The sequence below is a fragment of the Diplotaxodon limnothrissa genome, linkage group LG20, assembly GCF_057381915.1.
Source record: "Diplotaxodon limnothrissa isolate DT_005_m linkage group LG20, D_limnothrissa_male_GT1.1, whole genome shotgun sequence".
Classification (NCBI taxonomy): Eukaryota; Metazoa; Chordata; class Actinopteri; order Cichliformes; family Cichlidae; genus Diplotaxodon; species Diplotaxodon limnothrissa.
The window spans coordinates 23,983,231-23,997,068 of record NC_140615.1 but is presented as its reverse complement, the minus strand read 5'-3'; the positions used below and the strand labels follow the sequence as shown (position 1 = coordinate 23,997,068).

The following is a 13,838-nucleotide window of genomic DNA, read 5'->3' as shown; positions in this document are numbered from 1 at the left end:
AGCGGAGTTTCACGATGGCCCCCCATAAAACAGGAAATAAATAAACTAAACCATGAAACATTACACACATGCCCACAATAAAGAAGACTGGAAATTATAAAAGAAAATTGATCGTTTTTTTCTCTCACTACAAAGTGCTCTCCAAGGTGTACTCCTTGGATGTTAGCACTGAAGGGCACCGGCAATATCTGTACACCACACCAGCACTCTCTGTCAACCCGCTTCCTGAGATCCAGTCATGTTTCCCATGGCCCGCTGTTGACAGGAATGAGTCAGAGCCAAGAGGAAGAGGCACAGAGCGAACAAGTTATGAACAGAAACATGGCTTGATGTCACTTATTTATTGTTTAACCTGAATAGGAAGAGCTGAGGTAGGACTGGACGGGTTTTCTCTGTAAGTAAGCCAAGCCCCCTTTTCCACTACAACCTCTGTCGCAGTCCTACTCCACCTCCCTCCCTGTTTCTCTCCTGACACACAAATATTGCATTTTGAATCCGTGTAGACCAATAAAAAAATAAAAATCTCAGTAGGTGAAAGTGTGAGCTCCAGGCCCGTCCATCGTGAGCGGGAGCAGAAGCTTTTACTGTGTATTATAAATCCTTGGTTCCATTGTTGTAAAAGTCTGTGTTTATAAACAACCAGATGGTTTTATATATATTTCCACATTATGTGTGTACATGTGTCTAGATGCGCACCAACACTTTTGGGAAAGTGAGGTTACATTTGGGATGTATGTTTCCAGTGTCCTGTACCCCTTGACTGGCCATCACAAGAAGGCCCAGTTTGTACCCCCCCACCCCGACCACCACGACCCAAGAAAAAAAAAGAAATTTATTTTGAAGAAGAATTTGCTTTGCTTTTTTTTTTTCTTATTGTAGTCATCCAGATTGTTCAAAGCTACCTCACACTGACAAACAAAGTGAAAATGTTGAATTCAAATCTGAGCTGACCAAACCTTTAGCTTTCAGATGGATCTAGAGCTTGAACCGCCATCTTTGTTTTGGGTTGCTCTGTATTCGGAAGGTGCTATGACGACTCCTGCGCCTGAGACGATAACAAAAAAACAAAAACTAAGATCCATCACTGTAACAGTGACAGATATAACAGAAAATAAGGAAAAGCATAATAGGTGGCCTTTAAGTGAAAACCTGGACTGGACAGGTGTTATGTTGTTTGTGTAAAGTAATTTCAGTCCTTGTATTCCTAGATCGCAGCGTTGCATTTGGGTCAGTGTCTCTATACTTAAACACACATTCTGTCTGTTTTGTTATCAGTATGAGAGAAAGAGCTCAATTTGTGGCTTTCTTCTACCTTCATTCACCCCCCCGACACTAATGACTTAGATCTAGAGCTTGAAATCACCAGTCGCATCTCTGACCCTCCCACTAGCTTCACACCACACACTCACACTCCACCCTGAAGGAGGGGTGCAGTCAGGTAAAGACAGGAGAGACAGGCGAGCTCGGAGGCCTCCTGTGGTGTCCACACCTCCACAGCTGAATGTGGACCTCCAACAGCAGCCCCTCAGAAGCAGCCAGGGTGGGTTGTCTCTGTGTGTGTAAAGGGTGTGTACATTAAAAAAATTTTTTTTATAATGACCATGATCATTTTTGTTTTTATTTTGCTACACCTCAAATTGATGTAAATTGAATAATAAAAGGAAAACCGAACTGAGGATGGCGTTTATTTTATTCAGTTGAGTTTCGAATAAAAACACAAATGGCGCAGGGGATGGATTTCTTCTTTTAGCAGAGCCAGTCACGTGTGCTCAAATGTTATTTTTCCTTTTTAAACTTTTTGTCTGTGTGCGTGTGTGTGCGCGTTTTCACATGAGCAAATCTCATAACACGAAGGAACAAAAGTACTGTATTTGTTTCGGGGTGGTGATATATTGTGAGGTAGTGGCACATTGTGAGCTGCATCACTGCCTCAGAAAAAATATAGTTTAGAGTTCCTAAAAGAGCAGACGAGACCTGATTTTACACAATAAAACCATTCATTTACCATTTAGAGTTGTTAGGATTTCATTTGTCATTAAAAATCCAAAACTGTGAGTTGAAAGTAATTTTTTTTGCTGCTTTAAATACAATTTAAGACCAAAAATGAGATGGGAATACACATCACAGTAAGTATGCGGCTGAGTGTAAGGACAAGCTTAATAATATTGTGATTTGTCCTGAATTTGCACAGCACAGCTTGCTAAATTAGCATATTCAGGTGCTAGGATTTAACCACCAAGAGTAACTGGCTTTCTCAAGAAATTTGTCCGTAAATCAAGTCAGTCTGGCCTGTTCCACAAATAGCATGGTCTCAGTGTAAGAGCTAATTGTGTAGGAGGGTGAGGAAAAAGCAGCCGAGAATAAAAAAACAAAAACAACAAACATCTAAAGTGGATTTCAGATCATATCTTCTGTTTTAAGACACATCTTAGACTTTATAAGCATGAGTGTGGTCGGACCTGTTTATTTACAAGAAATTTGCACAACTGAATGTCAATTATAATATTTCACAACTCTAATTTTCTTATTTTACACTGGACTTGAAAAAGTGTTTCAATTTTCTGCTGCCCATTACAGAAACCTCTTTGCAACTGATTTCACCCAGTGTCAGCCAGCTACCACCATACATTTAATAGTGACTGCTATTCAAGCCTGTGTGACTGAAGCCTGAGATGACCACAGAAGAGATCTTCTCTCAGTGACATCATTAAACTGGCTGGCAGCTACCAGTCCTGCCCATCGGCCTCCTAGCAAATGAGACTGTGGAATCAATTAGAAAATCTGAGGTGACATCTTTCTTGAACATCGCATTCACAGGATGTTTAGAAAACCTGAACTCGGACCTTGAAATTAAGGGCACCAAATTTTGAGGAGAGATTCATCTATGGTGTCAATTCAAAATCCTGAGTGACATTTTTCTCGAGTTATCATGTTGACAAGATCTAACCTTGACCATATGATTTATACTTGTCTGAGATCTTTAATACACACCTCTATAGCATCAATTTGAAGATCTTAGTTTGAAGTATTGTCTTCACAAAGTCATAGATCACATCATAGATCACCTTTAACCTCAGCTTTTAACAAATATTTGAGAAATAATGCAGCAAGCGTGTGTTTATTTAGCACTTTCAACATATTTATTAACAATCCACAACAAAACATGATGAGTGACCGTGTGATGGTGGGTGGAGGGCAGTCAGGAAATGAGCTCTGTAAAGAGAGACTGATTGGCAAAGTCGGCGGGCCTTTCCTGGACATGAGGCAGTGTCGGACTGCCGCTGGGGCCCAAACGCGGGATGCTGGCACTCAGGAAATAGAAAGGCACATGGGTAATTCTTCCACTGGACCAGCACTGAGAACAAAGAGAGAAAACATCAACAGTAACATCAGATACCTGGACTCAGATAACCAGCATCAATAAATTATATTTTAATGAACTTGATTGATTTTTTTTTGAGGAAATGGATTTTGATGCTTTGACTTTCAGGGACCGTAGGATTCCCTAAGGCTGACATGATTAAGGTGGAGTTTAAAAAATAAAGGATGAAAACAGCATAAAGGAACTAAAACAGGAATTTAATATTTTAAGACTGACCACAGTGAGCAGAGCTCCGTGTCGGAAATTTGGGTGGAACTGCATCAGTCTCGGTTCGGCTCCTGGCTCCCCTTGAACAAAACCGCTGAACAAGAAAAACAAATCAAACACATGCAGACAGGAAGTACAGCAGTTTCACAGAGAAACACATTAGTGTGAGCTGTAATAAAGCTATGCAAGTACGACATGAATAAATATACAAACCACGGCAAAAGCTCAAAGATGGGGCTGACTCTTGTCTTGAACACAGCAATGATTGGAGACCGGTCGGCTGCCCGTGGATCACCTGAGAGGAAAAAATAAGGCTGAGATGAGTTACTTAAACGCTAACAAAGTCCATGAGGGTGAAGAGAAATGAGGTGATACCTTTAAGAAGCACTGCAAGCCTCTCTCCCCTCGGATCCCAGGCTAAGGACTGGATCTCTCCACCAACACTGGCAAACAAATTAGACATGAGGTGACCAACATTAAACTGCTTGGGTCACTTCCCAGTAGAAATATGTAGAGGCTGTATTTAAGTAAAAAGGGAATTACAGAGGGAACACAGTGTACTTGAACTATTAAAAAATATATATATTATGGAGAGTGCCGTTTGTCATTGCTGCACCAAATCATTTCTATGGATGCATATAACAAAGTACGTAGTGGATTTTTACTCCTTGGAATACTGCTGAGGAATGTAATCTGTAAAAAATGGATCATGTTTTATAAGCTGATCACTTGTTTTGCATGCAAAAGGTAATTAATAACTAAAACTATGAATTTAATATACTGCAGAATTGAACTGTGGTAGCAGAAGAAGTACCAAAGATTGTACCTGACCACAGAGCTACATTTATGGTGAGAACTTAAGTAAAAAGGCAGTAAATGAGCATTATTTTTTACATTTAAAATACCAATAAAGTATAAAGCTACACTAAGGTTTTGAGCTCAGTCATTTTCCTGCTGGATTCTTCCTGCGTGCTAATTTTCACTGTTCTTTTTGGGTCTTTCAGGAAGATCAATGTACTCGTTTTCATGTAGTTAGACTGACAGATAGCCAATTAGCCACTTTTTTTCAGAGTTCTTACACGATGTCTCCATCTGGTGTGTTAAAAGTCGTCTCTGACAGGTCAGCCACCACAACTGCTGCATGCGGCCCTTTTGATGTGCCTGAAGGCACGGCTGCTGAATAATAAGAACAGATATTTTAAAAACTCCATAAAGTAAGCTGTCAAGTTTCAAAAGTTGTAAAAAGTATCTCATTAATGCCAACAGTTAAGGTAACCTGGTGTGTTAGTGAAGGTCAGAGCATAGATGACCGTCTCGCCCTGCACAGTGAAGAGAAGTCGACTCCCATCTGGACTCCAACAACCAGACTAACCAAAACAGACAATAATGCCTATAAAACATGTTGTATTAAAGAAATGCGTCACCTATTTAAACATCAAACATGATGACAATGTTTCACCTGGCAGCGCCCTTTTATACACGGCCAGCGCTCACAGGTCCACATTCTGGTCTCCCAAACCCTGGGAAGAGATTTTTTATTTTAAAGCTTTTGTCCTTTTATAATCTTGTATTAACACACGCTAAACTCCAACATATGTTGCTAATCCCCCACATGCTCATAAATATTCATTAGGATGAACAGGCCTCTATTATAACACAGCAGATGTACTACAGCAGCTCCGAATCAGCGAATGAGAGATGTGTAAAACTTCTGAGCTCTTAAGTTTTGTTTCGCACCTGAACAGGGCTGAAGGTGTAGAAGCTAGGACATGGCTACCGTCAGGAGACCAGGACAGGAAAGTAACCCCACCGCCGCCAACACGCTGAAGTGGTACGCAGCTTTCTGCAGCCACGTCCCACACCTGAAAGATGCATTTGAGGTGAATTTTAGTCATTTTGCGAATCACCGTCTGCAGTTCAGAGATGAAGTTGCAGCCTCGTTACCATCATTGCCGTGTCCATGGGCGAGGCAGAGAGAAGGAGAGATCCGCTGGGAGACCAAGCGATGGAAGTGACAGGAGCGTGACCGGGATGAGACAAAACATGAGCACACCCAGCTGAAGGCCTGAAACGAGATGACAGGAAGAGTAATGGGGTATATTAGAGAGCAAATACAGCTCCGATAAGGAAACAGTGAAGGTGCTTAATTCAAGGTAAAAATGAACACTATTAAAAAAAGGGCGACTTTAATATTACACAGGAAGGCAAATGTACAATGGACGGTCTTAAGTCCAAAACCGCAACACTGAAACTCTAATAGTCAAAAATGTAATTTAAGAGATTTCATTTAATGTACTAATATAGATTATAATGTACGGCTCCAAAACCACCATTTCATTCTTACTGAAATCCTTTTTTTTTTTTTGCCAGAACAAAGCACCTGAGTAATCTGTGATTTAAGTTTTTACTAAAACTCTTTTAACACTTAATGAGCCAGCCTCCTATTACAGGTAGCAGTATTGCTATGTCACAACATATCACAACAATGCCACTTTTAATTTTATAAGTGCCTTCCAACAGCTGTAGGGAAAAAAACAAAACAAATGTTTTGCTAGCTAACTACCAAAAAATTCAGCACCGCATTAAATGTAAAACTTGCTTTTCTGGCATTTTTTAAGAGACCTGAATTCAATGTTTCGTACATGACCTGAATTTACATACCTGGTTGACAGTGAGCAAGGGTCCACATGCCAAACCAGTAAACAGTTCTGACACCCGACTGCGAGGGCAGACGCACACAGCGGCTTCCACTGCACTACTGCAACGTTCCTCTGTAGTCGGTGCTTCAGTGTGGGAGTTGTGGCACTGAGGGAGAACAAAAGGAGACAAAGCAATGAGAATAATCTCACAGAATGACTCAGAGAACAAACCGAACATGGCTCGATGAGGTTGACACAGTTTAAGATTTCATTTTTCCCTGTAGAGCTTTGATTGACAAATATTTTCATCTTTGTGTGTGTGTATAGAGAATATTAAAATCCAAGAAACAACTAAAAGCATTTAGACTTTCGTTTACCACCTGAGACCTTATCTATGAGCTGGCAGAAGACAAGTATGATCTAATGCTGTAAAAAGGTTTTAAAGCTGATAAACCTGACACGACGCATTTGAAGATTGTGTTACTCTTTGATCTCGAACAAAATAATGAAAGCAAGTTGCAAAGAAAGCAGGAACATTTTGGTACCAGCGTGCTTTCCTCAGATCTAGTTTCGGTACCTTTTGGGGTTGTAGATCTTGATAGAGTCATCTAACAGGGCCACAGCAAATTTATCTGTATGTGGATGCCAGGCAAAGGCTCGCACCACACAGTCCGACCTGGTAAAGAAGGTTGAATATCAGGATTTGAATTAACATTTTTAGAGAGAAAAAAAAAAATTCTAAATATTTATTAAGATGACATCGTTTTTTTTTCAGAATGACACATTTACCATAAAAAGTGAATAAGTCAGCCAGGTCTTGTAGCTTTACATTTGTTTATTAAAACAAAAAATTATTAATAAACAATAAAAAAAACATAACTGAATGCTTTAACTACGAGAAAAATGAACAGTTCACCAAGTTGGTGCTTACCAGTTCAGCACTTGTGAAAATTCAGCAATCATGTCTTCACTGCTCAACTATTAAAATATAATTAAATAAAAACACTTAAATCTGAACCCAAAAGCGACTGATAATCAAGTGGAAGATAATTAACGAGCAGAGAGAACTTACTGTGAGATGAGGAAACAGGGAGCCGTGAAAAGAAGAGACCCATCGGAGCAATGCCAGGATACAACCAGAACTCATCGACAACCATTTGGGCACTGCAAAATCGCAGATAACAGGAGAGTCACCGTGTTTGCGCATTACTGTGTGTGCAGGTTTAGGGATGTATGTGCTAAAGCAAAACACGAGATTTTGGGGCATCACGTACCGTGTGGGTGGGAGTTGGTAATTTCATTCAGTAACCCTGTCAAACCGCCATCCCTCCTGGAACACACGGACAAGATCAACACATTTTCTTTGTCTGTCATACACTCAGTACAACGTGATAAAATCGTTCCTGAAACACTTTTATCAGCTGCTCTGTATCAAGTAAGAAATAAGGTGCGACTTTTCAGGCAGATTGAGATGCTTTGCATGACTATGAGGTGCAGCTGCTGCCTTCTGTTTAAGCTGTAGAGATGTCCTGTTTACTAATTCGTGGCTGTTTTATAACTGACTGACAGCACGTTCGCAGATTGCTGTTTGCTAAAGGTTAAACATAACTGATTACTCTGAAAAACACAGTGATTAAAAGCTACCGAATTAATTTGGTTGAGAATTTTGTCCAGAGCAATTTAATTGAACAGCTGCGAACAGAAATCCTTCCTGTGCCCTTGAAGCAGGAAGGTTTTAAAAACATCCTGAGGATGAGAGGCTGCGTTGATAAGGAGAGGTGAAGAATGAATTACAGTCTTTATTATTGCCCAATAAATGTATCTTTATTTAATGGGATGTCTGTTAAATAAATAAATATCAAGAAATATTTTACGGTGTCAATAAAGAAAGAATTAAACAATCTAATTTAAAAGGCTATACATTTTTTAAGAAGTTTGTGGTAAATTTAAAAGAAAAAAAAAACATGGGTGATTATAAAGTTTTGCATACGAAAGACACACGGCACATATCCATATGATAATCAAACTCTTCCCATACTTCTGCATGTCTGGAGTCACTGCAGCCACCACTGCTGTTACGTTACCTATGGGCAACCACGTGAAATCCTCTCTTTCTAAGAATACATATTTTGATCATTACTGGTGAATGGCTGTGCATTTAAAGCACGCTGAAATCAGATGATTTTTGATACATCCTGTATATTGTGTAGTACATGTGTTGTTTTTAAGGAAGCCCCCTTTTGTTTCTAAAGCTTGGAGAAGACATCAGGTTAGACTATTTGTTTAGTTGCTCTGATTTCTTGCTGCTGCACTGACTGTTTCAGAGTTATTTGGGATTTTACTTATTGCTATCAAAACAACTGCATGTAACCAGAGGAGAAGAGCGAGCACACCACAAACCCTTTGGTTTAAAGTTGTGCCACAAAGATCAACTTAGACCTGAAATTTAGCTGCTGTGGCGATTCAACTACAACAGCGGTCCCCAACCTTTTTACACCACAGACCGGTTTAATGTCAGACAGTATTTTCACGGACCGGCCTTTGGTGTCGCGGATAAAAACAACAAAATAAAATGATACAACCAAGACAAAAACTGTGATATTTTGTAAATATAATAATAAACACGAACTCACTGTGTAATTGTGTAACTTTATTAGCAGCGTCCTCCTGAAATGCGCCGACAACATTGAGAGTAACATCCTCCTCTCTGCCCTTTAATGCTCTCTGGTCGCTATGGTAACGTGTAAATATTTCTTTCAAAATAAGACACAAAACTACAACAAAAGACCCAGGGAAACTGAGTTAACGATAAAAATCCCCAAAACCATAAATTTCACACCCAAGCCTCAACTCTCGCGGCCCGGAACCAAACAACTCATGGACAGGTACCGGTCCGTGACCCAGGGGTTGGGGAACGCTGAACTACACGATATATTTGCACGCTAATGTTTTCATTTTAAATGAGCTGTACAGCAATACACTGATTGGTGATTTTTTATTTTATTTTGCCCAATCCATTGATATCAATGAGCGTACACTAAAAAAAAGAAACAGTATTGGCAGCAGTTTAGCAGGGCTACAAAGGCAACACACTTTCAACAGAACTTGAAAAGTACAACCTTCATGAAGGTGCAATTTATTGCAGGATTGTTAGGCTTTAAGTTTATATATAAGTTTACATTTAACACAGGTGTACTTAAACAGCTGGTAAATGATTGCACGGCTTTGTTATCAGGTGGTCTATATGTTGGCTACGTACCATGCTGCTGCACTCCTCATCCACAGGGTTTCCGAGTGGTCCAGGAAAGCTGCCTTGCTGCTGTTTTCTGTGCGGCTGTGAAGTTTCAGAGACTCTCGAGGGAAAGACAGACTAGGAGGACTAAAGTCCTGCAGAAAATACAACAACATAATGGACATTTAGGAATGAGCTGCCTCTCTACATCAGCCTGACCCCAACAAGTGAGGTTTTTAAATCACATTTAAAAACCTTTAATGTGAATGAGATATCCTGATGGCAGTAGCCTTTGTGTATCGGTTAATTCACATCACTTCTGCACATACATGTAACTTGTTGAGTGTTAGTTTTTTTTTCTCTCTCTCTTATTTTCTTTTCTAAATGTACCTGTCTATTGTTTACATGCTTGAAATAAATTACCAATCAATCAATCAGTGTAGCTTACTTTGGTTATACTACTAGATAAAGTCTGTCAGTAAGGCAGTCCATTGTACTGCACGCATTGAGTTGAAGATGAAAAAATAAATTAATAAATTAATAAATGTATTTGCAGGTTAGTTATCACTAAGAAACCTAAATCAGGAAAATTAATTTCATTTTGATCTGCCTAAAAGCGTAAGTGATTGATACATCTCCTTTAATAGACTATGGGACTGTGTCAGAGCTGAGCACACTGAAGGGATTATAATTTAATTAAAATACAATGAAGCTCTTTTGTGTGAACACAAAGAAGCTAAATTTATATATTAACTTATGAATTCATAAGATTAATGATTAGAGCCAGAGTTGCTCTTTTGCCTTATTTGCACCACCTGTGTTTGCTTTGTTGTTATATTGTTTTTATAGATTTCTATTTCTCTTTACATCTGGTGCCTCTGAAGTATGGGGCACTTAAATTGTATATTTTGATGAAGACTGAAGCAACCACTCCTTTTTTGTGAGTACACACAGAACAGAAACAGAAAGTCGGAATTAAGAGTAAGCTGATAACCATTGATTTTACACTGCTTAATAACACAAAGAAAATCTGTACACAGTACACTCCTGTGGTTCAAAATGAGGATGAATAACAACAAAAACGCAATTAACCCACACAAATACCTACAAGCCTGAGCTAAAATGCTGTTAAACACTTTATTTTATGGGAAAGGAATTTTTCTTTATTCTTTTCCATCTCCAAACTATACATCACAACAGCTCTCAGATCTGGTATTTCTTCCCTTTCACTCTTGCTGCTATCCTTCAAAATCAGTAGTTGGGGCTGATTTAACTACTGATTTTGAAGGAGTTGAAGGAGCCTGCACGTCACCTCATTTGTGCACTTCCTATTGCTTTACCAGGTATTTAAACTTTCACTACCTCTACTTACTTGCAACTTCAGGGAGCACCAATACTAAGGTTTATTATAATGAAAATTAGAGTAAAATCTACTTGGGAAAAAGCAAACTATTTAAGACTGATATTAACTTACAAGACTTACAAGGAATCAGTCTGTCTTGAACGTCTTAAATCTTGAATGTCATAAGTTATATGGTAAAATTATATGGTAATGCTGAACCAAAAAAAACAAAAAAAACAAACAAACCCTAACTCTTAAATGTTTACCATTAATTGAAAGGGGCAAATCCTGCCGTAAAACTAACAAACTAAACTGAATTGAAAAAGCAATTACAAAAAACAAATAATAATTAAGACTACAAAATGACGCTTAATAAGTTACCCCACTGGAAACATGACTGTCTGTCTTAGCTGAGACTGATAAGTCTGTAGGTTTGAGTCGGACCTGCTTCAGCTGGTCTTCAGTGCTGCTCCCCGACAGCAACTCGTTGTTGGACTCGCACACAGTGGTCTGTCCGTAGGGCAACGGAGGGGGGAAAAGAGCCAGAGAGCACATCTTCTACACGGAGAAATTATTCCACCGGACCCTGCAAAAACACAGTGGATTCGTCAGGTAAAGGCAGACACAGAAGTAGTGGACGCTGTAGCTTTTAGAGCGTGGGAAGCTAGCTAACATCACCAGCTGAAGAAAGTTAACTAGTTTGTAATCTTATAATGCTTTGGCAAGAGCCTCGTTTGTATTTAGTGGTCCTTACCTCGTAGTGTGTTTTGTATAGTGCTGTCAATTCTCATTCGTTGTTTCAAAAACAAAGTCAAAGTACATGCTAGTTTGTTGTGACGCTCCTTCAAGTCAATCCCGCCGCGTAAGCTACGGCAACACGGAGGGACAAACAGTACAATTTTTCCTGCAGTGCACAAACTGGGAAAAAATGTCGCACTGCCCTCTTCAGGACAGAAAGCGACACTGGAACCATACACAGGCAAACAAGTACAATTTATTTAGGTCGGGAGTGTCAAATTCACTACTTGATCTTAACAAAAATGGCGTATTTAAAGAAGTATCATTTCAAGGCGTTTACCTGAGCCATGGAGCCTATATAGAGATTACAAAACAAAAACAAACATCAAAATAAACAAGCATAAACTCAAGTGAAAGACACTCCTCAATCCAGTCATCATAAAAAATGCCAGAGAACAGAAGGTAGTACTTCTTGGTAAGGTACTTTTCTAATTTATTCAATAATTCACTTACAAAATATATAAAATGCCCAAAGTTCTTTAGGCAAAGTAAAATTCAACAGTATCTCTGTTCTTTTTTCCACATTTATTTAATCTACTGTAACTGCATGTGCATTGCAGTGTACTGATCACAAGGAAAAGGCACAAAGCATTCACACACAGTTTTTTCCAGACATTTTCACTCCTGTAATAATAATAATAATAATAATAATAATAATAATAATAATAATAATAATAATAGCGCATTTAATTAAAAACACTGGAGTAATTAATTAATGTTAACACTTTGCGCCATCCAGTGGGCCGAATTACGCCGTTTGGTGGGCCAGATGTGGCCCTCGGGCCGCGAGTTTGACAGCTCTGGGGATAGCTACAATACAGGACTCATATAGTTTGTCAGGAGAGGTTTTCACCAAACAGAGCATAGTTTATGAACAAAAACAAAACAATAAATGAATCAGGGCGTACGGTCTGGGGCAATCCAGAGTTCCTGGACTGGTCTTGCTCAAAGACACATCAGCAGCAGCAGCCTGGCTCGATGCTGCTCATACAGGACCTTCTTCCGGTTCAAACTCAAGCACAGAAATCAGTGAATGGCGTGCGTGCATAATTATATATTTTGGGAATGATAGATAAAAACTGCGCTTAGTTCCGTTGGTGTCTATGTGTTTGCAGAGGGAGGAGGTGGCAGCGCCCCCTTGCGGCGTAACACGCATTTCCGTGACGTCAATTCAGCACTGGGAAGGAGACAGCTCCCTCCCCCCCAAAAAACCCAGCGCGCCTCACGTTGCATGGGTCCCCGGTTATTGATAACACAATTTACCCGCTGGGATCTATCCCAGTAACGTGAAACTCGTGGATATCGGCGCTGGAAATACTAGAGACATCCCGGACCGAATAAAAAATAACGATCTGCTCATTATCGCCGGCAAATAGAAAGCCGAGCCCACCCCTTCACTTGACAACGCGACATCAACCAGGCAGAAAGGTATGGGAATGTCATACTACCCGGTTAAATGCTTAATAAATGTGATATCAGGTACGTTTAGGCAGGAATCCGTTGCTTGGTGGGGTAGCGTTCATGCCGCTCACACTGCACCACTGAAGTGATGCTGCCAAGAAGCGAATCATCGTCGATGAATGCTACAAAATCATATTTGTGCAAAGAGAAAGCTCACATTACGAAATACTCGCGTTGGTACCAGCGCAGAGTAAATGTACATGTACTGCGGCAGTTTGACTTGGCATGGAGCATAGTAGGCATCGGGCTTGCTATTCATGCACGTCGGCTATGATGCTGCTGAGTGTCATCATCACATCCTTGGTTATTTAAAGATTGATCTTCCTGCGTGTGTGTGTGTGCGTGCGTGCGTGTGTGTGTGTGTGCACTACTCCTTCGCACAGGCCTGGTGGTTGTTTATTGCCCGTCTTTTACGCTCTCATTTCGCCCAGCCGTTGTGGCTCTTCTTGTGCAGTGGTGCAGTACAAGACACGGAGCTGGTGTAGGATACATGAATTGGGTACATGTGGTTCCTCTCTCTGGCTCCCACTCTTTCCCCCTCTCTCCCTCTCTAACATACACATACATGCACGCACGTACGTACGTACACATGCACACGCGGAGGTGGTTATGCAATTCGTCATATTCTTCATCACACACAATGCTCTTCTTCACTCAGCAAATGATGGGCAGCATATACCAGCTGCTTCGCTTGCATCCTGTCAGACCCTGGTGCTGCTCAGAGGAACAATTAAAGCACAGGGGACAGTCATGGCTGTGGACTGTACAACAGCCTGT

At 40.2% G+C, this 13,838-nt stretch overlaps 1 protein-coding gene across 1 annotated transcript; it reads right to left on the bottom strand.

The window, feature by feature from the left end:
- Positions 1-3,170: 3,170 nt before the first annotated feature.
- On the bottom strand, positions 3,171-11,654 carry aaas (achalasia, adrenocortical insufficiency, alacrimia). Its single transcript, XM_085344760.1, has 17 exons — positions 11,557-11,654; positions 11,247-11,388; positions 9,488-9,615; positions 7,503-7,558; positions 7,301-7,392; positions 7,160-7,206; positions 6,806-6,904; positions 6,251-6,394; positions 5,534-5,654; positions 5,327-5,451; positions 5,049-5,109; positions 4,866-4,956; positions 4,669-4,765; positions 3,965-4,032; positions 3,803-3,884; positions 3,599-3,683; positions 3,171-3,355 (listed from the first exon to the last, which is right to left on the bottom strand). The coding sequence occupies exons 2-17, from the start codon at positions 11,355-11,357 to the stop codon at positions 3,200-3,202; spliced, it is 1,563 nt and encodes a 520-aa protein (XP_085200886.1). The 5' UTR covers positions 11,358-11,388; positions 11,557-11,654; the 3' UTR covers positions 3,171-3,199.
- Positions 11,655-13,838: the final 2,184 nt, after the last annotated feature.